Here is a 24,030-nt window from a genome sequence, read left to right on the forward strand (position 1 = left end):
CATGCATACCATCGCATCGAGAGAGAAAGAGTCTCAGGCCAGCCACTCTGTCACCCTTACTACTCCCCCCCACTTCCACTTCCACTGTAGCAGCATCCTTCCATCTCCCATGTACCCCGTCTGCCTCTTCCATGAACAACGAATGCCTTTTCAGTTGATCTTCTTCAGCTCCACCTCGAAGATGAGCTCAGAGTTGGCCGGGATCAGTCCGCCGCCGACGTCCCTGGTTGGTCTTGTCAGCACAGCATCTTGCATAGCATCTTGCATAGCGTGGTATCGTGGTATCGTGGTATCGTGAGCGAAGCGTAGTGAAGCGTGGTGAAGAATCAAGTGCAGTGCAGCGAATGCTAAACGTACTGGCTGCCGTAGGCAAAGTCGGAGCTGATGTCCAGCCTGGCCTTCTCGCCGAGCTTCATCTGCACGACGCCCTCGTCCCAGCCTATGTCATGAAGAAAACGTCAGCTTTACAGTTCCCAGCTTTTCAACCTCTCGACACGAGGAGAGTGATGGAGTGAGTGATGGAGAGTGATGGAGAGTGATGAAGTAAGTGATGGAGAGTGATGAAGTAAGTGATGAAGTGTGATGAAGTAAGCGTTGAAGTAAAAGAGTCAAGACGCACCCTTGATAACGCGGCCAACACCAATAGGCGTCTTGAAAGGCCCGCGGCCAGGCTTCTCCGTCGTGTCGAACTGCTTGCCCTTGCTGTCCTTCTTGCCGGCCTCCTTGAGCCAGCCTGTGTACAGCATCGTGACGGTGTCGCCCTGCTGCGGGGACGGGCCGTTGCCCTCGACGAGAATGGTCTTCTGGACACCCATGTTGCGAGCTGTGTTGTGGAAGAAGAACTTGGTGCTGGTGCTGGTGCTGGTGCTGGTGCTGGTGCTGGTAGCGTTGGTGATGGTGGTGGTGCGGGAGATGCGTGGGAGAGAAGAGAGGGCTCGCAAGGACATGGTCGGTTGGGTGCGCGGGTGGAGGGGTAGTCGTAGTGGGTCAGAAGTGCACAGCCACCAGAGATGCGTCTTGTCTGCAGGAACGTCGCCGCTGAGGGGGGAGAGAGCAAATGATCGGCGCAGGTGGGAGCACGCCTTCGCCGATCTGAGCTTCGGCACGGACGTGGGACCCTGATGCTGGGAGCTGGATGCCCGGAGCTCAGGCTGAACATGCTGCATTCGATGCAGCGACGGTCGTCTGCCACGTACGGTCACGTCTCATCTTCTGATTCAACTGAATGATACAGCACCTAGTTCTGTCAAATTGGACTCTAATGCATCACTCCTACTACTCCGCCGCTGATGCTCGTTCTACCAAAGCGCAGTGCATCAAATCATATACATAAAACGCGTTATTCGTCTAGTTGTTTCGTCATGTCGGCGTATATTCATGTTCTCAACCTCTTCTCGCAGACGAGATGGTGGTGGAAGACGTGTGAGAACCATCTGAACAGAGGAGCTGCAGAGCGACTGAAGCTGCGAACGTAACAGTAACAATCTGCTCGGCGCAGTGTCTTGAGTAGTCCTGGTATTAGGCAGTTCGACAACTCAGGCCGTCTGGACCGTATCGCTATATCTTCATAGACCATCAGTGCTGCTTCTCCTCTTCCTGCTCCGCGCCGATGCGAGGTGGACTCTTGGACTGCGCCGAATGCGGTCTGTACGGCGAGTGACTGCGTCTGCAGGACTGTTAGCATATCCGCCGCTGTCGACGCACCTTGATCCAAAAGACTTACGACCGCCTTCTCTCGCCTTCCTTCTTCCTCTCCTCAATGACCTTCAGCATCTGCTTACGCCCATCGCGTGCGTTGATGTGTGCGTCCTTCATGCTCATGCTGATCTTTCGGCTTGCATCTGCCCTCAATAGCCTCTTAAGCAGGAGATGCTTCATCAGCACGCACACAAAGACGCCGCAATCGCTGCCGTTTTCCTGCTGCGGTGAGTCGTGCATTGGTATGAAGCGCAGCCTCTTTCCAAGCAGTTGTTCCATCTTCATCGTTGTGCTCCGTGCTTCTCGGTCGTTGGACGCAGACATGGAATCGTAGTGGAACGCTACACCGTCGATAACAGAGACGAGCAGTAGTGACCAGTGTGACCCGCCTTCTGCGGCTGTCACGTCGGCGTTGTCGTTTATTGGCAGGAAGACGTGCGTGGTGGTGCTGAAGTTCGGAAGGGCTTCTTTGAGGGAGAGCGGCTCGGGTGTATTCATGAGCATGAAGCTCATGGACGGGCGGAGGAGTACGATGCAGGCTTTGGGAAAGGCTTTCAGGTCTTCGCGCTCGAGGTATCTAGGCACAATTAGGCCGGCCTAGATTTTTTGTACAGAGGTACGGACTCTTGCCAGAATGCAATAGCCTGTGCGACAGATTAGTTGAAGCAGTAGCAAGACCAGAGAGTACACGCACATTGTCCGTGAGCCAGTCATCCTTGATGCTCTCGACATCCGTTCGCATCACTGTGGCGCGTCAGCCTGGTCCGTGGATGCGCGCGGAGCTGACCATGCGTACTCACACCTTATATCGTGGTCTGTCAACGTTAGCATCTTAATCTACTGCACTCATGTCTGGACTCACAAGAGAGGTACGCATCGTCGGTTGGACTCAGGGTCTTGTTGAAGTGGTGTCTGCCCTTGTCCATTAGCCGGCTGAGACCGCCGGGCATGGTGCTGCTTGGCGCGCTGCGAGAGTGTGACTGGTGTGACTTGGTTCTCACTATGTGCAGTACGTTAGAGGAAGCTGGGCGCGGAACAATGTTGTCTGGGGTTCGTTGTAGTTATGCAGGCAACATCTGCCTTGCGCAAGGTCTCGACTGCCGAGGGGCGTGGGGCCCGCGCGGAGGTCCAATGCTACGTCATGCACGTTACTCCATTGGACAATGCACGAGAGCAGGCTGGTGTTGAATTGCACGGCAAGATGCTTTCTGCAATGCCTAATGAATCATCTATGAGGATCTCTAAGTCGGAAGCATCCTCGCGGGCTTCACTCGGTTGGTAATTTTTGTCTAGCTCATAGTCTTGTGCATCTATCATGCTGCTCGTATGCTTCAACCATAAACCGTTCAAGGCAACTGTCCGACCATCTTGGCATCGCCGCTCGTCCCAGTCTTGCCAAACTGCTCTGGCCTATCGACCTTGTACAGCCAGCCCTGCTTGTCCTCGATCTTGCCCTGCTGAAGACCTCGCAGTGTGGTGAGCAGCTTGACGCAGACTGGGCCCGGCTCGTTCTCCGCCGCAGGGAAAGTAATCTTGTCGTTCTTTGACTCCAAGGTGATCGACTTGATAGGCACCAAAGCTGCTGCAGTTCCTGCGGCCAGCACCTCATCAAACTCCTTGATCTCATCGTATGGGATCTACTTGATGTCAGCACATGACTCGTTAACGTTGAAGGTGACTCGTCTCATACTTCTCTCGACTCTGTCTCCCAGCCGAACGACTCGGCAATCTTGAGCACACTGTCTCCAGTGACACTCTTGATGACATTCTTGCTGCCGGACGCAACGAGCTTGACCTTGTCGCCATCCTTCTTCACACCAATGAACGCCGATGTGGAGAACTCGTCGACCACGCTGCGAGTCTTGCTGTCCAAATGCAGAGTAATGCCATAGCCTGCCTTGTACGCCCGCTCGCTGTGTCGCAGAACAGGGGCGTAGTTGCCGCCAATCTTCGCCGAGCCAGTTCCCTCAGGTGCCGCCCGATCAAAGTCCTCGAGAATGAGAGCGTCGACAGGGTTTGTTCCGTGGTAGACTCCAGTGGGAATGCAGTAAACCACGAATGTGTACTCCTGAGGTGGGTTCAGGCCCAACTGCGCCGAGCTACCAAACAGCAATGGACGGATGTACATGGCCGCGCCTGTCTCGTGAGGAGGCACATACGCTGCGTTCATTCCCACAGCCAGAGTGCAGCACTTGAGGTAGTGGTCTGTAGGTACACCGGGAATCGAGATGTAGGAGGCCGAGTGCTGCATGCGCTCGGCGTTCATGTTCGGCCTGAAGATGTTGATGGTATCATTGGGCGCACGGAATGCCTTCATGCCTTCGTAGCACTGCATGCCGTAGTTCAGGGCAGGTGCCATACCATGGATCCGCAGAAACGGATCCTCGACGAATGTTGGCTCTGTCCATTTTCCGGTTTCGACAGAGTAGCGTGACTCTACATGTCCGGCAACTACAACATATTAGAAATCGACTATGACTGTCCTTCGCCAGATATGTAAAGGAAGGCAAGGGTTTGCCGCAATGCCCAATTTTAACCCTTTCTATTCCAGCGCGGCAAGAACAATAGCATCTGATAGGTCTTGACTTCGCTAAGTGGAATGTGTAACGAATTATATCTCACCTTCACGGATCTTGAAGCCTACGTTGCTCCAGTCTGTCAAGCTGTCAGCTACGCTTACGCATAGTATCGGTCGAGGTTCATACCAATGGTATCAACAGGCTTGGGAGGGAAGTCAGACATGTTTGCAGTAGATGTATGGCTGCTGTTGTGGTGTGTGGAGGGCGGAGGTATAACCAAACTCGGCTTCTTTGGATTTTGATTGCTCTTAACGTTATGTGAGCACTTGCGATGTCGCCCCGGCGATATCCGAGTCAGCCACAGCAGGCATGCCAAAAGCGCCTCAACTGCTACATCTGCGGAGGCATGTCTTCCAGTCGCCGCCTTTATTCACGCTGACAACACGTTGCATCGGAAACCAACGACTACGTGAATCAGCAAGGGCGATTTGTTTCGCCACTGGTGGTCCGGACATGGGCTGTTGTCAGAGATGCCTTGGCGTGGCCTGAGAGATGTCGACACGCACCAGGACTTCGAACCACGGTTTATATTATACACTCTTGCACTCTAGTGACGACTGCCTACGGAGCCTCTCTTCTCTCCTCTGCTACCACAACACACCTATCATGATACGCACATCAGGTCCCAGGAGTCGGTTCGCCGTCCTCGCCCTACTCGTCTTCGCTGCGCTCACATTCCTCTTTCTTGGACCCTACAAAGCACAACTGCCCAGTGCAGCCTCAATAATTCACGATGGCCAACAGCAGAGTCGTTCTAGTGGAGAGAACCAGGCTCTACTCACAGGGCATGCGATTGCGCCAAAGCTAGGAAACGCGACGGCCAAGTAGGTTGACGTCGATGGTTGAGGTCACAAGGACACCACGGCTAACACAGCATGTACAGGGCAGAACTCGGCCGCGCGGCTTGGAAACTCATGCACACGACCTTTGCTCGATTCCCAGAAACACCTACAGACGACGAGAAGGAGGCACTCCGATCCTATGTCCATCTGTTCCAGCGACTGTATCCATGCGGAGAGTGCGCCGAGCACTTTGGTCAAGTCCTCAAGAAATACCCCCCACAGGTATCGTCGCAAAAGGCAGCAGCGCAGTGGGGCTGCTTTGTACACAACGTCGTCAACAAGAGGCTGAAGAAGCCCGAGTTCGACTGCGACGAGATAGCGAGTCACTACGACTGTGGCTGCGCGGACGAGGAGAAGGAGCCGAAAGCTGCGTGATCACCTTGACGCACCGCGCTGAGGAAAAAGCAAACACGACCTGCATAGCATAGTCTTGGATACAATGCGCCACATCAAAGTCACTGCTCCGTGTTGGGGACGAGAGCTCATGTCGAAGATGGCTTCGAGCCAACACGTGCAGACTAGCCATTCGTTGCACTGGACCCGACTTTGGCCCTTGACAAAGAGGTCGCCACCTATGCACACCTGGAGGTACATGTCTCACTGTACACAAAGCAGGTGATGCAACGAGCAAGACAGGTCAAACATCGCGGGCAAAGAAGACGGTACCCGTCCGGCCTTCCGGCTGATCGTAATTCGTGCGCGTCAGCCGGACTTGATAGAGGAGTGTCCTAAACAGGCCCGATGCTGCTGCTGTGTTCTGGTAGGGAGGTGTGGACCCAGGCACTGGACTTGAGATAGTACATGTGGTCGATGAGCAAATGAGCAAATGGGAGCTCACGCGCGCGCGATCAGCCTGGGAATAGCCCTGCAGGAGAGCCACGCGTGCAAGCGCGAAACCAATGTGTGTTCGATCAACGCAATCAAACCTCGTATGTGGATGCTTGTCTTCGCGCGACGACGTGACAGCATGTCTCTTCTCAGCAAACACCATGAACATGGGACACCGGAGTGCGTGGTGGTACGAGATCGTCACGTCGCAAGTCGCCCGCGAAACACCCTCCCGCAGCAGATGTGCAGGCCAGCATCCACCTACCCACCAGTTCTGTGACGTCCCCGTCGGTGGCTTGCGTCTGCGGCCCAGTCGCTGGCGTCTGACAATGCCGGCGCGTGATAGGCATGGTATTTCGGGAGCTGTGCAGCACCTGTCAGGGGCCACGATTCGGGATGCCCCACAGGAGCTAGGCTAGTCGCATGGATGATTTCTTGTGTTGATACTGCGAATCTCTCCATCTGAAACCTTCTGGGCACAGGAGGGGTGTATATGCTGGCGCCCACGCTCACCGACCTCTGCGCCTCTATTCTCCCCTTGCCAGCTGTTCACCGCTACCAACATAGCGCCCCCGTCATCGTCCCACTATGGTCTCCTTCTCGTGCGAAGTGAGTGTTTACTTATTTGTGCCCCTCTGCTCCGCCGCGCACTCCGCGAATGTCCCCTCACCCTCTTGGAGACGCATTGAAGCTGATTGCGACTCGCTAGAACTGCGGTGATGTGCTCACCAAGAAAAAGCTGGACCCGCATAGAAACCAGTGCTATGGCGCATCTTACACCTGCCTCGACTGCATGGTGCACTTCCCAGGTACCAGCTACAGAACCCATACGGTACGCGCCCAAGCCCTCCAGCTCTCCGGCCCTCCTCTACGAGCCTCTCTCTACGAGTGGCATGTATGATAACAACTGCGCTGTGTGCGCATGTTATGCGCTCCGGAAAATTTGCGTTTGTCCTACCACAACGATAACTAACCGACACCCTGCAGGCCTGCATAACGGAAGACCAAAAATACCAGGGCAAACTGTACAAGGAGAAGAAGCCCAAGGGCCAACAGCAGAAGCGCGACAACGACTACCAAAACAACTCACAGGCCCTTACTTCTCACAACGCCTATGTCGAGGATGCGTCTGGAGCAGACAATGCTGTTGCGCTCGTCGATGCGCCCCCTCGCGCCCCCACTCCGCCGCCCACCGCTCATTCTCTTGGATATCATGAGCAGGCTGCCCTGCCGCCAGTGAACGTCTTCGACTTCCTTGACAACTCCGCAACACCAAACACCCGCCGAACTGAATCGCACATGATCGAAGACAGCGCACCGCCAGCGTATGCAGAAACACCCATGCCTGCAATCGCAGATGTCATGTCCTTCCAGCTGCCAGACGATGCGTCTTTCGTCCAGCCTAGGTTTGCATACGGCGATGAGCCTGTTCGACCGTCAAACGAGCGATTCGATTCGTACACCACACCAGCCCCCAAATCCAAGAAGTCAAAAAAGGACAAGGACGTCGAGACGACTTCCAAGAAGAGCGAACGCAAGCGCAAGCGCTCGCCTGCAGAGCTCGACATGTCGCTCGTGCGTGCTCAGGACGAGAAAGATACAATGATGGAAGACGCACCTCCCGTGCTTCATTCTGGCCTCACTGGCGGACTCAACAGACTGCTTGCCCGACCAGAGCTCCCGCCTTCGCCCGACGACTCCGGAGACTTTGCCAACTCCCCACTGAGTCCCATGAAGCGCGCCAAGCAGGGTACATCGAAAGCGTTGATGCGCGCGCAGAGAGACTGGGAGATCCAGCAGCAGAAAGAGAAGAAGGCGGATATCAAGGAAGAGAGGGAGCGCCAGAAGGGCGAGAAGAAAGGAGACAAGAAGGAAAAGAAGGAGAAAGAGAGGGGTCGTGAGAAGGAGCGTAAGGAGCGCAAAGCTAGCACAGCACTTGTCAAGATCAGACCGAAGAAGAGGAAGGACGAGTCCACCCAGGTCAGACGTCGTCGCCAGTACTCTTCGTCGGTGTCGCCCGCGCCACGAGAGCGTAAGCCCAAGGCCATTGAGTACAGTCGATCGACCTCGGGCTCGCCGGCTCCAGATGGCAACGGCCAGCTTGTGGTACGTCCTCAAGCTGGTGAGCTTGCTCTGCCCATCAGCACGCGGGCTGAGTTGTTCATGTCTTTCATCAACAAGGGTCCCGAATCTGAGCGAGGCGTGAGCGTCAACAAAGCTCTAAAGAGGTATCACCGCGAGCGCCACGAACGACGAGAAGACGATCTGCACAAAGCAGACGACGAGAAGGAGCTCTGGAAAGACATGCGCCTTAGGAAGAATGACAGAGGCGAGATTGTCCTTTTCTTCGCCCCCGAGTCGTCCTGACTAGACCTGGATCTCGACTTCGTCAAGCAGATGCGGGACTGCAGCTGCTCCGAGCCGTCGCCGAGTCAAGAGTCGCACGACACCGACGAATACGTTCTGGTAGCGAGTGTCTGAACCGACAATCCTCTTTCCTTACTTCTTTCTGGTAGATACCCGACACTCGTCAACACTGGTCTGGGTGGCTTGGTGCATGTGTACATCTCTCTGGGCGTTGAATTTCCTCTCCTCTCCTCTCTCGTCGCAGACCTATATCTGCATGATTGTCTAACCTCGTGTTTTCCATTACGACTGCAACCGTACTCATCATACCAATGGCCTCAGATGTCTTGCCTTTGGAAGCTGATTTCTTATGGTCAGTCTTCGTGCCCCTAATGCTCCTTGGGCTGGGCCCGCACACATGATAGCGAATGTTGATGACTTGAATGCTCAGAGAATACACACTCAATTGCAGTTATCCGGCTTCCTACTTTGCAGTGAATCTGCAAGATTTCTTGATAAGGCGGTAAGCATTACTTCGTAGTGCTTACTTTGTGTCACGATGATGACTCCGCTCCCTCGACGCCACAGCTCCATATCCTAGCCCAAACCCCCTCACATCGTCCCTTCAACAAGAACATTAACATGACCATGAACCGCGCTACCAAACACAGAACGCACTTCTCTGGCCCGAGGCAAGACATACGCCCTATATTCACATCTCTGAATGGCGACAACTCGTGGCTCTTGTCGTTCCCTCGGCCAGTCGCAGAGCGTAAGAGTACAGGCAAAGCATACTTCCATGTAGTGCTCGAGCCTTGGCTCAACGGCCCTCAAGTGGAGTACGCATCGTGGCTAGCCCACCTCAGTCTTTCATCGCAGCCAGCCGTCAGCGATGGAGCGGGTGTTGAGAATCTTGTCCAGGAGGTTGAACAGGCAGCGGCAGACGCAGGCATTGTCTCCCCTCGGGCCGTAACACCAGAAGCCAACTCACCGATCGATGCTGTTTTCATGAATTTCCACTATGGAGACCATCTCCATGTACCCACTCTACTTACCTTCAACCCCACCATCACCGTCTTCGCGACTGTGGAAGCCGCAGCCATCATTAAGAAGCTGAACCACTTCGATAATACCGTCACTTACAAAGACTTGGACTCGAAAACTTTCAATGGCGACTGGACGAATTTGCATCCTGGCCGCCTCCTCCCCTCGTACCTAACACTCTTTCGCATCCGCGGACATCACGAACTCAACTTCCTCAGCGCGCTCATCTGGAGTCCCTCGCCAAACAACCACGAAGCAGTGTTGTACTCTCCGCACGGTCTGCACACGTCCACACCGGCACTGCAAACGCTACTCCACCACTCTGCTCCCGAGTTCAAGACACTAGCGCTCCTCCACGGGCTGAAAGAGAGCTGGACGTTCAACTGGCAGACGACGTTTGGAGTGGCTACCGGTCTGGAGCTGCAAAGGGAGACGAACGCCGAGTACTGGATTAACACGCACAATGACCGATTGGGATACTGGGGCCTGGTGTGGTTTTTTGCCAACGACATCTTCAAGACGATTGAGTGGGGGCTAGGGCAGGAGAAGAAGGGCGAGAACGGCGAGGTGAGGAAAGAGGTAAAAGTTATCGATGTAGAGAACGGGGGATGTCTTGTGCTAGAATAAATCGAATGAATGTGGCGCTTTGAGAATGCACGACTGATTGCGCGCAACCTATCCTCATTTCCCTCGCCGTTGCAAGACGCAGAGCCGGATGTCGACAAAGGGCCCTGAGTGAGGCTCACTAGCTGCAGCGATGCAGGACGCTGCGTCAAGGTTTAGCGACGCCTTGACGTTTGCCTGCATGAGGCACTTGTTCGGCACCGGCACCGTTGTTCCACTGCGAGGCACTCCACAAGGCGGCTTCGCGAAGGTTGTCAAGATGGGGTTAGTGCGCTGATTGCTCAGCCCTGCAACTGAACCCAAGCCAAGGGCGTCGGGAATATCTCCATGCAGCGGGAAGTAGTCAACCAATGACGCTGTGGAGACAGCTCACACGTGTGAGCACAGTTGTTTCTTCCTGCTGCGCGATTGCATCAAGCCGGGTTGTGGGGCGAGGGCCAAGTCCGCTAGGCATGATTGCGCGAGCTGGACGTGTAAGTGGCCGACGCAGTAGGTATACTTCCACCCATTACTAAGGTCAGGCAGAACAATCACACGTGTCTCTTGGAGGACGTGCAACCTGTGGTGGGCGTGCGACTTGGCTCGGAGGATTGGAGTTGAGGCGTATACGCGGCGATCTGTCTGAGGGTGAATGTTTAGTTGAAAGGCCATGAAAGCTACCGCGACATGTGCCCTTTTCCCCACGATGACATGACGTCTGCACAGCTCATCCCAGCATCTCATCAAAACCTTCATCATCAAAGATCGCCGCAACGTCGACAACATGCGTTCGTACGACATACAGGTGGACATCCCAGCGCAGTGCCACAATATCTCGCAGGGCGCAGTCCTTCCAGAAGCCTTCCTCATTCTCACTCGCGTCAAAATCCCGCAGCTGCATCGAACCCACATCTCGGCACCTATTGTGCATCATCTGCACGCCTTCGCGTCTGATTTGACACTGACGTTAGGCGGGGAACTGCATCCGCTGCAAAGGTGAACGCTAGCTCGACCGTTTAGGTTCACCGGGCGCAGCACAGTCGCTGCGTGACCCATCTGAACGCCCTTGCTCTTGTGGTTTCGATGCAAATGCTCGCCAGCCGAACAACTCTGACACGGGAAATACACTGATTGACGAATGACGGCCAGCAACGTGATAAGGGCCCGCGAGCCTACTCGTTCATGGCCGGCGGCCCTAGTTGTGAGGCAGAGAGGTCCTTGTCAGCCGCAGTGCTCATAGCACGTAGACGGCTACACGGAACGTAGGTATAACAACACAGCCTGTCGCACCTATGGCCGCCATCGCAGCCTGACAGCACTCTCCCCTCACCTTCGACCTTTCGACCCTCTTCTCCAGTCAATTGGCATTTGCATGATCCCTCTTTCCGAGGGTAAGCCGTGACAATATTCACCAGAAGACATTCGAATTCAGCCTTGTCCGTTTGAAAGAGCCTCTACACCATAGCCGAGATGTCCTTTCAAAATTATACTGAGACTCCTATTGAGGAGTGGCAAGACTTCGTCCTTTGGGATGACGACTGCTACAACAACCCCACGGTCACGCGAGGCAACGGCCGTCATGGCTACTTAGGGGTTGAAGTCTCTGGCGTCGAGTCACCGTACGTGACATCGGCACCTCCTTCGAACTACGACGGCCCTTCATCGTTCGACTATGTCGTCTCTGCACCACCCTCCATTATTGATGAATCGTCCTCCTACGGCCAATTCTATGGCACCTCGCCGACATTCTCGTCCACCGCGACGTCCCCGCTTGTAGGTCGAGACGATGGTCGCTACTTTGACTCTTTCGGAGCTTGTGACTACCTTCTCCCCCCCGTTCGAGAGGCTACAGAATCGCCTCTCTTAGACACCACTCGCGAGCGGATCGTCGATTCACCCAGCTCTCTAGCAACAACCGCGGGCACGTTCCTCAACCCACACGTGGCAGGATCGTTCCAAGCCTTCAGCAGACAAGATGTTGTGGCATCTCAGATCCTCGCGAGCACAGGTGGCTGGACCGACCGGACCTTGATCAGTGAGCCCATTGCAGAACGTGGCGAAGATAGGGCTTCAACATCACCGATACCGATCATACGAGCACAGAGTCAGAGCTTGAACAGCTCCTTCGAATCCTACGATCACCAGATCTACGATCATCGAACGAGGGCCATCACCATTCCACAGCCAGGTGGTAGGTCTACCGGCCGTAGTGCTGGAATGCCACACCCTCAATGGGCTTTGAACGCACCACCAATGCTTTCAATGTCCCCTGTATCTCAACGGCGACCCCGCAGTGCCACTCTGTCAAGAAGCAGCTCACGTACTGAACAACGCAAGAACCGAGCATCCCCGTCACCAACATCTGCACATTCCTTGGGCTGGATCTCCATGCAGATGAACAACCAGTCTGGACGGATGGCAGCTGCATCTACTGAAGGCACTCCAGGACGGATTCCAAAAGGACGCAAGAAGGGTCTTGATCCTAGGCAACGAAGCGAAGCGGCCTTGATGCGGATCATTGGCTCGTGTTCAAACTGCAAGAAGCGTAAAGAGAAATGTGACCCTGGCACACCTTGCAAGTCCTGCCTCAAACACTACAAAGGCGACTTGGTCAAGAACCCTTGTCGGAACCATTTGCTGGCCAACCTCACCAAGGCGTTCCTGTCTGATCGCCACGCATGGCACCCTACAGCCCGGTCACTCGAGTCGTGCATCAAGTCTGGCGCATTCAATGTCTCGACCGATGTCACCCACAAGATCGAGCTTTACTTCGGCTTTGGGCAGCCCATGAAGGTCAGCGTTCACCCAGTCGAGATAGACAGCCTACAGCCATTGGTGCATGAACATCTTGTCTACTCATGGCCCCCTCAATCTTCGACCTCTTCCACTCACATCCAAGCCGTTCTGCCCGCAGTCCTGACAGAAGGGAGTATAGCTGGGCTCGAGGATGCACTTGATGCTCACCTCGCCCATCTTGTCATGTCGGAGTTCCAGGCTTTTCCGTTGTATTGCTCGCTGCTCCGAACGCTTCACAGGGTCTACATCTTCTTCCGCTCCCTGCAGCCAGATTCTGCACCCTGGCGTCTTCTCCTCGACGCTCTCAAGCTCCTCGTACTTGTGCATGTTGGGGGCGACATCACGCTCCCCAAGCAGTTCGAGAGCGCTCCTCTAGCACGTCTTGTGCGCAACACCATGAACATTTCTCCAGACGACCAGCCCTCGCCTTGCTTCATCAGAGCGCAGTTTGGCGGTGTGATGCCCACGCTTGCGAACAAATTGATGGAACGGGTACTCTCGTCCGTGGAACGGCTCTTGCTCAGCCGCAACGGCGACCACTGGCCTCTCGCGCTCGCCACCCTCCTCGTCGTCCTGATGACCGTCGAATCGATCCACTACCACGCAGCCAAACTGCCATACCACGACGCGTACGACGCCCACGGCGCGACCAACTCAAGTGACGGCCTCGACGCCGACGACAGCGCGGTAGACACCATACTAGCCTTGTACAAAGCCTGCTTCTCCGCTTGCCACACGCGGCTCCGGCCCGATTGGGAAGGCGAGCTCGGTACAGCGACTGGGCCCAGCTCGCCGGCGGATCAGTTCGTCAAGAGCGTGCGCGAGGCCGTGGGCAGAGCCCGTGCAGGCGACTATCTGGAGAGCAAGGTCGGCGAGAAGAGAGTGGACGAGGAGGACATGGGCTTCTTCTTTGACCGGCTGGTGGCCAGACTGTTGCTGTTGGAGTCTTGATCTCCGGCTTCCCGTTGGCGTAGTTGGGTATTTGGCGTTGAGCCATGGCTGGCATGACTTGACGGCTTACGACTTGATGACGCCATGGCATTTTTGGGGGGGTTGTGTTGGCGCTTGGGGGCTGTTTGATATCTTCGTTTCTCTAGATCCGGTTTTGTATGTAAGCTAGTGTACGCAGAGTGTTTGTCCGTGTTGGATACCAAGCGAAACTACTTTGTTCAAGCGGTGTCTCCCACGGTGTCTATCCAGGAATTTCTGCTTGTATGCACGATATCTATACAATCTCTACCATGCTACAATATACAGAATCTACGATGCTACAATATACAATATCTACAATGCTACCAATGTGTCTATGCTTCTCTTCTGTACAGTGTCCTACACGCTCACTTCTTCAGTCGACTCCCGTCCAGCTCCTCCAGCTTTGCCGTGGCCATGTCTGGGTTCTCCCTCAACAACACCCTCACCCTCTCCTCAAACGCCTTCACCATCGCCTCGGCCACCTTGGGGGCAGCACCGCCGCTCAGCGCCGCGTACAGGGGGTTCGCAAAGGCAAACTCGAGCGCAATCTCGATGCGCGTCTCGCTCTCGCCCAGCGCCTCGACCGTCCATTGACTCCGCAAGTGGGTCAGCAGGCCCTCGCTGCCCTCGGTCTTGACGCGCGCTTCGGCGGCCCGGCCCGCGTCGTCTAGGTGGTGGGCTATCTGGTCTGCGGACAGCGAGGTGGACGTGTCCCCCCCGACGCTCTCGACGACCTTGCCCGGCACGCAGTAGATGCGCGACGTGAAGCTCTCGGTCAGGTTCCCGAAGCCGCTCGTCAAGATGCCAATGCTTGGCCAGCGGCGGCCCGTCACAGCGTCGGGGGCGGACCAATGGGTGATGGTGGAGCGCTGGCAGTAGGGCAGGAAAGAGGCGTACGAGGGCACGTCGGCGATGATGGAGTAGATGGGCGCGCTGGGGTAGGGCAGGGTGCGCGAGGCGCGGAGGGTCTGGATTTCCGAGGTCGAGGCGAGGGGCGAGAAGATGTTGGGGAGGAAGTGCCGTGTGTTGGATGCAAGGCGAGGCGCTTGGAGGGCGGGGCGAAGGGCGGGGCGAAGGGCGGGGCGGAGGACGGGGCGGAAGGCGGGGCGGAAGGCGGGGCGGAGGAGCGGCGCGGGAGTCGCCATGGCGGAGGAGTCAGTCGGGGGGAATTGCTCGCGAAGGACGTCACCGTCTCATGCTGGGGTTTGTGTAGAAGACGCTGTGGACATGGTCATGGACGCGACATGACGCATGGACCCCTGCGCAGCCGCATGTCAGGGCCCTGTGCTAGCGCGCAATCTTATCGATTAACTTTTCTCGCTCTGCAGAACCGCCCACCAACCCCCCCGCGCCCTCGCACCGCGGCAAACAAGAGACGGAAATGGCGGCGAACCCAGACAACATGGCGGCGGCGGCAGAGGAGGCGCGCTTCCAGACGGACAACAGCGTGTCCGCCAAGCAGCACCCCAAGCAGCAGCTCTCCAAGGCCATGGAGCACATGCGCTTCGCTGTGACCGTCGACCCCGTCACGCCCCCAGCGGCCACCAGCACCGCGCCCCCCGCAGAAGTCACAGCGCCTGCAGAAGCCACGTCCCCGCCCGCGGAGAACGACGCATACGGAGTCCCCGCCGCGATCCAGCCGCTCCGCAACCCGGCCTCGCGCTCGCACGACCCGTCCAACAACCAGAAGCGCTCCGACCCCTTCTCCTTCGGCTCGCGCACGCTCGAGGAGGGCGACAACATCTTCGAGTTCAACGCGTGGGACAACGTCTCCGTCGACGACACGTACAAGCACTTCTCCGAGGAGCAGTTCTCCAAGCAGCGCGCCGACCCCGTCTCCGACTTCGACCGCAAGCGCTTCAACGACAACCCGGAGAAGTGGTGGAACACCTTCTACAAGAACAACAAGACCAACTTCTTCAAGAACCGCAAGTGGCTGGCCCAGGAGTTCCCCGTGCTGAGCGACATCGGCCGCCCGGACGCCCCCGCCGCCACCGTCCTCGAGGTCGGCGCCGGCGCCGGCAACAGCGCCTTCCCCATCCTGCAGAACAGCGCGAACCCGCGCCTCAAGATCCACGCCTGCGACTTCTCCAAAAAGGCCGTCGAGCTCATCCGCGAGCATGAGCTGTACGACACCTCCAAGATCCAGGCCGACGTGTGGGACGTAGCGGCGTCGCCCGACAGCGAAAACGCCGGCCTGCCACCGGGGCTGGGCGAGGGCAGCGTCGACGTGGTGCTCATGATCTTCATCTTCTCGGCGCTCAACCCACGGCAGTGGGACCAGGCGGTGCGCAACGTATGGCGCGTGCTGAAGCCGGGCGGCCAGGTGCTGTTCCGCGACTACGGGCGCGGCGACCTCGCGCAGGTGCGGTTCAAGAAGGGGCGGTGGATGGAAGAGAACTTCTACGTGCGTGGAGATGGCACGAGGGTCTACTTCTTCGAGCAGGACGAGCTGGAGAACATCTGGGGCGGGAAATCATCTACCTCTACATCAGCCACAGCCACAGCCACAGCCACTACAACGACACCACCCACATCCACATCCACAGAAGAAAAAGAAGAAGAAGAAGAAGAACAACAACAACAACAACAACAACAACAACAACAACAACAACAACAACAACAACAACAACAACAACAACAACAACAACAACAACAACAACAAACACAACAACAACAACAACAACAACAACAACAACAACAACAACAAACACAACAACAACAAACACAACAACAAGAAAACAAAAACGACGACGATACCCCCACATCCCCCTCACTCCCACGTCCAGCCTTCGACGTAGCCCACTTCGGCGTCGACCGCCGCATGCTGGTCAACCGCCAGCGCCGCCTGAAAATGTACCGCTGCTGGATGCAGGCCGTCTTCAGGAAACCCGGGTCCGCGCTGGGCCTGCAGAGCGAGGTCCCTACCAGTACGCTGCGGCAGGACAAAGCGGGCGAGGGCGAGGGCGAGGGGGAAGCACAGGCAGAAGGTGAGAGTGCGTAGGGTTTGGTTGGGTGGATAGATTGGTTGGTTGCTTGGTTAGAGGGTTAGATGCTTGCTTGGTTGCTTGCTTGCTTGGATTAGGGGTGCAAAATACCCACTACTTCGCTTCTACCCCGTCGTCCGTTGGTTTTTGCAGTGATCCTCCTCTTCACACTCTTCTCCGATATTTGCAACGTTCCCATGAGACGTCGCTACGCCTCGCCTCGCCTCACCTCACCACACCACACCTCCCCTCTCGCCATCACTTGCATCTTCTGTTTCGGCCCACCACGACGCCGAGATTGCCCGCAAGGGACGTGAGTCGATGTCGGAGCGTTCGGAAACTTCGAAGTTGGCAGATTGCTTTGATTCAATGACCCGCGTGGCGGGCATCCTTTTCCAAACACTAGGCAGTTTGGTGGTGCGGTCCTGAAGGCGGTTGCTTGTGTTGAAGTGTTCCTGGGTGGTAGTGGCGTTCAGACTCGGGCGGCTCTGGTGGTGTTGTTTTCTGGACGGTGGCGATGGTGTCCGGCTGAGGACAGGCCATGTTACTCGACGACCGTGTCGCGACACTCACGTCGCGAGTGCAGTGCCGGCACTGAATTCCGCAAACTTCGACGGCATCGAGTTCGACTTCAGCATCTCGTTTACGCTGTCGGCTAGCACAACCGCCTGTCTCGTGCCGATGCGCAGAGCTACGAAATGCAGCATGTCGACCACCCACTTCCGCATCTCGTTGCTCGACAGATCCGACATTCCTGCTGCATACAGCGGCCAGATGAGGTGGTGCATGCCAGTCGGTCGCGCCGGGTCGAGGAAAGTGCCTGGTGGATGGAGTTTGAATCTGGGGTCGTTGGGACCAGGCACTTCGGGCTGCCACCCAGTAGACGACCCGTCGGGGCTGGGAGCACGCCATTGCGGGAAGGCGACCATACCGGTGAGCTGTGGTGCCGACGCGCATATCGCTGCCGTAGTCGTGCGTACGACCTTCTCGGCTGCTTCGATCTGAGGCGCGGCTTCTTCCCTGGAAAACAACGGCGGTTGGCACGTGTGTCCCTTCCAGAGCTGCTCGCGAATGACTCGGTACAGGTGCATCCGGCATGACCTGAGGTTGTTCCACATTTGGGCGATCCAGGAGTCCGTGTAGATGTGATAAAATGTACCGTACGCGTACTCAGCCGACTGCTGGAGCTGCACGGTCTCGTACTGCCAGGTCCTGTTCATCAGCGCTTTGATCCGGTCAAGTTCGCGATCGAGGCTCGTGGCTTTCGTGATTAGAGTGATTGGGTCACTTTCTTGATCTTCATTCAGATTGATGGAGTCGTGCATGAAATGCGTGAGCCTTGTTGTCCATTGACGGCCATGCACGGCGTAGTCCGAGGATGGATTGCCGTAATCGTATAGCTCTTTGATACCGCTAGGAACCGCCTGGCCCGCTTCAAGTGAAACCAACATGATGAGTCCGTACAGCTGATGAAAGATGCGTCTCGCGGTGTGGGACTCGAACTGCTTCTTCCCTCGAAGATTCAAGAGAGCAGATGCTCCCTGAATGTGCTTCGCCCACGCTTGAATCGACCGCTTGTCCTGGAAAACGAAGCTTTCGTACAGACCCAGCATGATGACAGAGATGATTGTGCTGTCTTTCACCGCAGTCTCTCTTGCGCATAGAGCGTTGTTCGTCATGCGCAGAGCCGAAGCATAGGCTGCATGCGCTTTTGCCAAGATAATAGGATTCTTTGTAGAATTCGCGAGTCCGGCTAAGCTTGCAGCGTTGACACTGCTTCGAAGAACTTCTTCGCAACCAGGCTGTTTCAAGGCTTCGAGCACCCAATCGTACTGCCCTCTTGGTACGAGTGTTGGTTGCGATACGTGGTTCGAGATGAAGAACCCCATGGCTTGATCTTCGATCGAGGGTACAATTTCCCGCGCCATGCTCTCAGGCGTCGGATATCTCGTCATCGATGCAGAGTGCGGTCCCAAACTGTGGGAGTTTGCGTCTGTCCAGACCATAGTCGGATACTCTGAGCTGCTTCCAAGAGTCTGCTTCTCTCTCGACTCCGAGCTTGCCAATGCTTCATATCGTTTCTCTGCCTTTTGAGTCACAACTGCAGTTTCGTCCTTGAACATCATTGTCAAGGCATCGCGGTAGCCATTACACTCCTTGCCGGATCGTATACATTGCGAACAAGAAGGCCGCTTTTGATCGCACTGGAAGGGTCTCAGTTCGAGACCATCGAGTTTGGATTTTGATCCTTGATAAACGTACCTTGACCTTCCTGTCTCTGCATGGCTTACATCCTTTTGATGGTCTTCCAACATTTGGCATCGTGTTCGATGAACGACATTCGAGCTGATTGACTCATGCATGCGGACTGCCCTAACACTCGTTTGGGGGCGGCTGCCTAGCCTGATTCATCAAACGTAGGCTTCGTTTCCACTCCGTCGGCGTATTCGGTTCTTCTCGCTCTCCTGCAGATACCTGTATGGAATTTTCAGGATGACAGAAGCAAATGACTCGGCAGCAGTTACTGGTCGATGCCCGCAGGAAGATGGAGGGCTGGCTAGCTTGTTCATGTGGACGGGCTGGGCCGAAGCGAACAGGCTCTTGCATGTCACTACGTCATGCTCTCCACGACACCTTCACAATCTCACCAACCATGTTCGTTCTATGTAAGGTTCGTTGCATTCCGACTGCTAGGGTATATAAAGAAACGAGCGAGAGGACAGGTGGAACTCCTATCTCCACTTCTAACACTACATGTATTTTGTGAGCCAGTTCTGAGCGACTCTCTCTTCAGCAGCTCTGGCCACAACCTTTCTGGGCACGACGCCGCTCAAATCAGTCTCTGCTGTTGTATAGCTCGACCTGGAGCTTGGTCCAGAGGCACTTTCCTAATGCGCGATACCGTTCGTGGTCAACCCGCTCACAGCATCGCCATTCACGTAGCCGTTGGAGTATCCATTGATCGCATGTCCATTGGAGTGTCCGTTGGCCCCGTTGACTCCGTTGACCACCGTCTCATCGTCGTAATGCAGTGTGAGACTGGTAGGTATCGGGCTCTCGTTCGCGCTAGCATCAAGGTAATGTCGCATTGTGATGCCAGCGAGCTTGTGCTCAGTCGTTGTAAAACGACCTTGCTTTCCAGGCGCACGACGGACGTTCTTCAGCTTGAAGACCTCTCGCAAGGTTGCTGCGATTGAAGGACCGACAAGCCTGGCACCGAAGCAGAAGTGGAGGCCATGGCCAAGGAGGGTGTACTCCTTGAAAGATCGATGAGGGTTGAGGATTTCGGGGTTCGGGAACGCAACAGGATCCATGGCTGCTTTTGATGTGGCAATCAAAACTGTGTGGCCCTTTTTGATGTGCACAGGTCCGCGAGCGCCATCCATGACCGTCACGTCTCTGGTCGCAACGCGAGGCAGGCCTGGTACAACTCCCCTATGGCGCATGCCTTCGTATACGAACCCTTGTAGTTCGCGATCGGAAGCTGCGGGGTCCATATGTGCAAGCTGAACGATACGTTCTTTGTACTTCTCATAGCCGGGGCTGAGGTACAGGTCGATCAACAGAGAGGCCTGTTGCGTAATGTTGCCGGCAACAGGTGCACCCATGCCAATGCAATCACCAACCTGATCTCCAATGGGCAGCTTTGTGTCGGCGAGTGCTTTGTATATGCGATCAGCATGGGGTCCGACCTCGAAAGCGCTCCCCTTCGCCATCCAATCGACCAAACCCTCCAGCCGACCAGTCTGGGTCTTAAGATGGGTCTCGAAGATCGACCGTAGCGGAGCAGCTGCTTTCATGGCGCCTTCCTTCAGCTTCCATTCGTTGGCCGGCATGATGTTGAAGCTCTGGTACATGAAGAGCACAAGGTAGGCAGTGAATGCTTCGTGGAGAGACAGCAGACCTTTTGGCTGCTCCTGCGTCTTAAGAGGCAGTGCAAAGCGCTCTGCAAGCCAGAGGATGGGCACGATGTTGGTCACATCTCGGACAATGTTGATTGAAAGCCTTCCTTTGGGTCCTTTGACGGAATTTTTCAGAATTTGGTTCCGAACATTAACGCCGAAGAAGTTGTTGATGTTCTTCTCAAACCCTTCTTCGAAAAAGATCTTGTGCAGTATGTTGGAACGATCTTCATGCTTTTTAGCATCGTCCCAACCAATCATGAAGTCATGACCTGCAGTACAGTTGCGAATCGCAGCCTGATACATGACGACGAAGCTATCGCGATCTTCGAAAATCTTCTTGCATCCCTCTTGTGTCTGGACGCTGACTATGTCGTAGTCATTGGCCGGTCTCTTGAGATCGTACTTCTCTAAAGCCTTGTTGCCTTGCACGATCCCCTTCGCCGCTTCTGGAGTGTAGAAAGGCAAGAGTGCGTACGTCGAAGTACCGGTGAAACCGCCGGGAAGGCCTTGGAAGATGAGTCTTGGGAACACTCCACCATAAGCGCCGGGCGTGGTTTGCTGCAACAGCGCAGCTCCCCAATTCGTCAGAGTGTTGGCGTTAAAGTCGTAGCTGAGGAAGCGATCGCCACGGACCAGGGCAACGGCATCGTCCAAGATACCTCGTCCAGTGGTCTGCCCTGGGCAGACTCCGCTTCCTGGCATAGCGGGCTTGGTGCACTCGGCCATCAAGCCGGGGTACAGTTCCATGTTTTCAATGTGACCATAGAGTAGCTCTGCGGCACGGGCTGTCTCCTTGTCTGCATTCCAGTCTTCGAATGTTTTGTACGGCTTCAGGTTCAAATACCGTCGGAACTCGTTGAGTGTACAGACGTTGAACATATCACGTGCCTGTAGCTGGCCCATCAAGTCAACAACCTTTAGACTGGCTGGGGTGCCATGTGCGCCAAATGCATGGGCGGGCTCTTCGATGCAGCTCTTCATCAGCTCAGCAAGCTCGCTGTCCTTGAACCTTCCGTCCGGTCCTCGTTGGAGGCCTCCGAAGGTCCAGTCTCTTGCTTCTGTGCCAGGAGCAAAGAGCTTGTGGCCATAGACCTTCATGACCTCCTGGAACATCTCGACGGTCACGTCGTCGATACTGCCCAAGTTAGGGTGCACTGAGCGTAGTATGTCCTCCATCCAATGGTCGTCAGCAGCACTGAGAGCGGCATGCCAATGGTAAAGAACGGCAAATTCTACGGACACGGCACTACCCGTGCCACGTTCGACGCGGGTGCCACCTTGTTTGATCTCTTTTCCAAGATCCAAGGACCACTCTGAATTGGCTCGAGGGGTATTCAGAATTGCTGCGACATAATCTTTCAGGACAACTGATGCAAAGAAACCAACGTTGATGTTGCGTGTGATTTGGAAGATGTCTTCGTCTTGCCTGGTGTGGAGGTGAGCGTCGTGCTGGGAGAAGGAATTTTGGGATCTTACCATTTCCTTGCCTTCTCGTCTAGCTGGTCCCAGGGCTTGTACTTGCCATCTTCGTTGACCGAGTACAACGATTCGGCGACATGGTTGTGATTTCTCGAGAACATCAACAGCACTGCAACGACGCCTGGCGGCATCATCATGATACGTTCCGATGCGATTGAATCTGGATAGATCAATCCGTTCTTGTATGTTCGGACCCGTTTTTGGTGCTCCCCTGTGTTGCCGTATAGTGTGCTCAGATCCACGTAGCTGGAGGTTTCGTTTATCCAAGGGTTCTCTCTGGACGTCTGGAAACATTCATGGATCACGATTGTTGCAAACGAGAAAAAGAGACGGTTCAAGCCTGAAGGATGTGGACGGAACGGACCGTCGCGCTTCAGCAATGCTTCGTACACGTCCTCGACGTCGGGAAGATTTGGCCCTTCATGACTTTGTCAGTTGTGCAATGTTCAACAGAGACCTTGACGCGTACCTTTTGGCTTGGATGGCGGCACATTACGCGCGTAAGGCGACCCAGCCTTGCCCATCTCTGGATTCCAAGGGTTGTTCCCACTACCATCATGTCGACGGTACCGTGCCGTAGGGCCAGCCATGGTGGGCGTGGGGTGTGGAAGATCGTGCCATAGCATTGTGATGAAGCCGTCCGAAACCTTCTCGCTGAGTCCGCTATTGGGCGGCAGCCCCTGCAGCATTTCGACGCCATGCTCTAGCAAAAGATCCTTATCGTCCAGAGGATCGCCAGACGCCAGTGTAGTGATTGCCTCAAGTGCGAATCTGGCGTTTTTAACGCCGAGATTCTTGAGATCATGGCTCATAGTCGTCTTCTCATTATTCTTCATACCGCTCGAGGCTTCAGCTGACCGGCCATCGCTGGCTTTGGTTGGCTTCTTCCTAATGGTGCCCAGCAATGATCGCAGTTGGCCAGGCATAGTGAAGGATGGCACACGTCACCACGTGCGAGCGCAAACAATGGATGAAAAGACGAAGAGAGTCAGGGACGTGTAGGAATAAAGTGGAGGTGGAGTTGAACAATATGGAGGAAAAGATTCGGGGTCAGGAGCGTCTTTGAGGCAACTACAGCACATGCCGAACCGCATCCCCACGGTAAGAGCAACGCAATGACATCGCTAGCAAGCACGATCATGCAGTGTACTGGTCGGCGAATGCCTTGCAGACCCTCACCCAGTCAGTGCACATGGTATCACGCCCGTATTGGCATAATGAGGATTTGGGTGGGATACTCAATGCCAAAGCTTCGGTAGATCCAATTAATTAAATCTCATTGGTGGTGGCTGGCTGAGTGGAGTGCAGTGTTCGCTAGCCAAAGCTGAATTGGGACAAGAAGCGATGCACACCAAGACTAATAAATGAACAGCATGTGAGCGGCGATCTCGTCTTCACCGATTGCCTGTGGCTGGTAGTCAATGTACGACATGTCGTTGCGTGCAGCGAATGCAAGGGTGGTACGCGATCATTGGATGTGGAGATACCTAGGGGCTGAAGGAGGTAGCAGGCGTAGATCAGTGCTAGCTAGTCGTAGTGACCACGCATATGGATGGTCGATCCCAGGAGCTTAACAGTAGATCGCAGATAGACGAGGTATGATGGAGGGGCTGGCTTTTGCGGACGGCAGTCCGCCAGATGCTTGAGGTCAGTAGTTCCTGGATGCATCCCACACCCAAACCCCACCCAGCATGCCGAACCAGACGCGAGCAGAGTGTTGACAGCTGGAAGGCATAAATCCACCATGCCAAGTGCACCAAACGCGAAGCGAAGCGGCGTGTGAGCAATGGTATACACATGGCCCACAGACCAAGTTGCACTGCGCACGCTGCTGCAACGATGAGACCGGACTGTCCATTCAGCTGGTGTGGGCCCACTGCACGAGACTCTTGCGCCACACACGAAATACCGGGGTCTTGCACGAAACACTCGGGCAAATACAAACGCGATC

General features: G+C 55.5%; 12 protein-coding genes across 12 annotated transcripts, besides 13 other annotated features; 5 read left to right on the plus strand and 7 right to left on the minus strand.

The window, feature by feature from the left end:
* Nucleotides 1-150: 150 nt before the first annotated feature.
* On the minus strand, nucleotides 151-1,166 carry EKO05_0008405 (Peptidylprolyl isomerase; the record flags this gene model as incomplete). Its single annotated transcript, XM_038941261.1, has 3 exons — nucleotides 151-223; nucleotides 358-439; nucleotides 620-1,166. The coding sequence occupies 3 exons, from the start codon at nucleotides 1,164-1,166 to the stop codon at nucleotides 151-153; spliced, it is 702 nt and encodes a 233-aa protein (XP_038796848.1).
* Nucleotides 499-563: a tandem repeat.
* Nucleotides 845-907: a tandem repeat.
* A 409-nt stretch (nucleotides 1,167-1,575) lies between the features above and the next one.
* On the minus strand, nucleotides 1,576-2,648 carry EKO05_0008406 (Ulp1 peptidase; the record flags this gene model as incomplete). The annotated part of the gene is made up of 6 exons (XM_038941257.1): nucleotides 1,576-1,666; nucleotides 1,724-2,275; nucleotides 2,323-2,342; nucleotides 2,393-2,442; nucleotides 2,499-2,513; nucleotides 2,561-2,648. 6 exons carry the CDS (start codon nucleotides 2,646-2,648, stop codon nucleotides 1,576-1,578), a joined length of 816 nt encoding a protein of 271 aa, XP_038796849.1.
* Nucleotides 2,649-3,044: 396 nt separating this feature from the next.
* On the minus strand, nucleotides 3,045-4,440 carry EKO05_0008407 (Branched-chain-amino-acid transaminase; the record flags this gene model as incomplete). Its single annotated transcript, XM_038941351.1, has 4 exons — nucleotides 3,045-3,335; nucleotides 3,389-4,149; nucleotides 4,321-4,353; nucleotides 4,404-4,440. 4 exons carry the CDS (start codon nucleotides 4,438-4,440, stop codon nucleotides 3,045-3,047), a joined length of 1,122 nt encoding a protein of 373 aa, XP_038796850.1.
* A 443-nt stretch (nucleotides 4,441-4,883) lies between these two features.
* Nucleotides 4,884-5,494, plus strand: EKO05_0008408 (Thiol oxidase; the record flags this gene model as incomplete). Its single annotated transcript, XM_038941224.1, has 2 exons — nucleotides 4,884-5,101; nucleotides 5,161-5,494. 2 exons carry the CDS (start codon nucleotides 4,884-4,886, stop codon nucleotides 5,492-5,494), a joined length of 552 nt encoding a protein of 183 aa, XP_038796851.1.
* Nucleotides 5,416-5,462: a tandem repeat.
* Nucleotides 5,495-6,535: 1,041 nt separating the features above from the next.
* Nucleotides 6,536-8,314, plus strand: EKO05_0008409 (uncharacterized protein; the record flags this gene model as incomplete). The annotated part of the gene is made up of 3 exons (XM_059637295.1): nucleotides 6,536-6,556; nucleotides 6,657-6,779; nucleotides 6,935-8,314. The coding sequence occupies 3 exons, from the start codon at nucleotides 6,536-6,538 to the stop codon at nucleotides 8,312-8,314; spliced, it is 1,524 nt and encodes a 507-aa protein (XP_059493278.1).
* A 621-nt stretch (nucleotides 8,315-8,935) lies between these two features.
* On the plus strand, nucleotides 8,936-9,964 carry EKO05_0008410 (uncharacterized protein; the record flags this gene model as incomplete). The annotated part of the gene is made up of 1 exon (XM_038946517.1): nucleotides 8,936-9,964. The coding sequence occupies one exon, from the start codon at nucleotides 8,936-8,938 to the stop codon at nucleotides 9,962-9,964; it is 1,029 nt and encodes a 342-aa protein (XP_038796853.1).
* Nucleotides 9,965-11,410: 1,446 nt separating this feature from the next.
* On the plus strand, nucleotides 11,411-13,687 carry EKO05_0008411 (uncharacterized protein; the record flags this gene model as incomplete). The annotated part of the gene is made up of 1 exon (XM_038946518.1): nucleotides 11,411-13,687. The coding sequence occupies one exon, from the start codon at nucleotides 11,411-11,413 to the stop codon at nucleotides 13,685-13,687; it is 2,277 nt and encodes a 758-aa protein (XP_038796855.1).
* A 275-nt stretch (nucleotides 13,688-13,962) lies between these two features.
* Nucleotides 13,963-14,020: a tandem repeat.
* Nucleotides 14,021-14,073: 53 nt separating this feature from the next.
* EKO05_0008412 (Coenzyme Q-binding protein coq10, mitochondrial) lies at nucleotides 14,074-14,853 on the minus strand (the record flags this gene model as incomplete). Its single annotated transcript, XM_038946519.1, has 1 exon — nucleotides 14,074-14,853. The coding sequence occupies one exon, from the start codon at nucleotides 14,851-14,853 to the stop codon at nucleotides 14,074-14,076; it is 780 nt and encodes a 259-aa protein (XP_038796856.1).
* A 77-nt stretch (nucleotides 14,854-14,930) lies between these two features.
* Nucleotides 14,931-14,965: a tandem repeat.
* Nucleotides 14,966-15,110: 145 nt separating this feature from the next.
* On the plus strand, nucleotides 15,111-16,712 carry EKO05_0008413 (tRNA(Thr) (cytosine(32)-N(3))-methyltransferase; the record flags this gene model as incomplete). The annotated part of the gene is made up of 1 exon (XM_038946520.2): nucleotides 15,111-16,712. The coding sequence occupies one exon, from the start codon at nucleotides 15,111-15,113 to the stop codon at nucleotides 16,710-16,712; it is 1,602 nt and encodes a 533-aa protein (XP_038796857.2).
* Nucleotides 15,679-15,740: a tandem repeat.
* Nucleotides 16,186-16,200: a tandem repeat.
* Nucleotides 16,201-16,225: a tandem repeat.
* Nucleotides 16,226-16,256: a tandem repeat.
* Nucleotides 16,256-16,281: a tandem repeat.
* Nucleotides 16,282-16,445: a tandem repeat.
* A 3-nt stretch (nucleotides 16,713-16,715) lies between the features above and the next one.
* Nucleotides 16,716-16,788: a tandem repeat.
* Nucleotides 16,789-16,908: 120 nt separating this feature from the next.
* Nucleotides 16,909-16,947: a tandem repeat.
* Nucleotides 16,948-17,264: 317 nt separating this feature from the next.
* EKO05_0008414 (uncharacterized protein) lies at nucleotides 17,265-19,017 on the minus strand (the record flags this gene model as incomplete). The annotated part of the gene is made up of 2 exons (XM_038941280.1): nucleotides 17,265-18,899; nucleotides 18,958-19,017. The coding sequence occupies 2 exons, from the start codon at nucleotides 19,015-19,017 to the stop codon at nucleotides 17,265-17,267; spliced, it is 1,695 nt and encodes a 564-aa protein (XP_038796858.1).
* Nucleotides 19,018-19,583: 566 nt separating this feature from the next.
* On the minus strand, nucleotides 19,584-21,776 carry EKO05_0008415 (uncharacterized protein; the record flags this gene model as incomplete). Its single annotated transcript, XM_059637296.1, has 1 exon — nucleotides 19,584-21,776. The coding sequence occupies one exon, from the start codon at nucleotides 21,774-21,776 to the stop codon at nucleotides 19,584-19,586; it is 2,193 nt and encodes a 730-aa protein (XP_059493279.1).
* Nucleotides 21,777-22,072: 296 nt separating this feature from the next.
* Nucleotides 22,073-23,005, minus strand: EKO05_0008416 (uncharacterized protein; the record flags this gene model as incomplete). The annotated part of the gene is made up of 2 exons (XM_038941433.2): nucleotides 22,073-22,497; nucleotides 22,549-23,005. The coding sequence occupies 2 exons, from the start codon at nucleotides 23,003-23,005 to the stop codon at nucleotides 22,073-22,075; spliced, it is 882 nt and encodes a 293-aa protein (XP_038796859.2).
* Between the last annotated feature and the right edge of the window lie 1,025 nt (nucleotides 23,006-24,030).

Source organism: Ascochyta rabiei, chromosome 14 (assembly GCF_004011695.2).
Source record: "Ascochyta rabiei chromosome 14, complete sequence".
NCBI lineage: Eukaryota > Fungi > Ascomycota > Dothideomycetes > Pleosporales > Didymellaceae > Ascochyta > Ascochyta rabiei.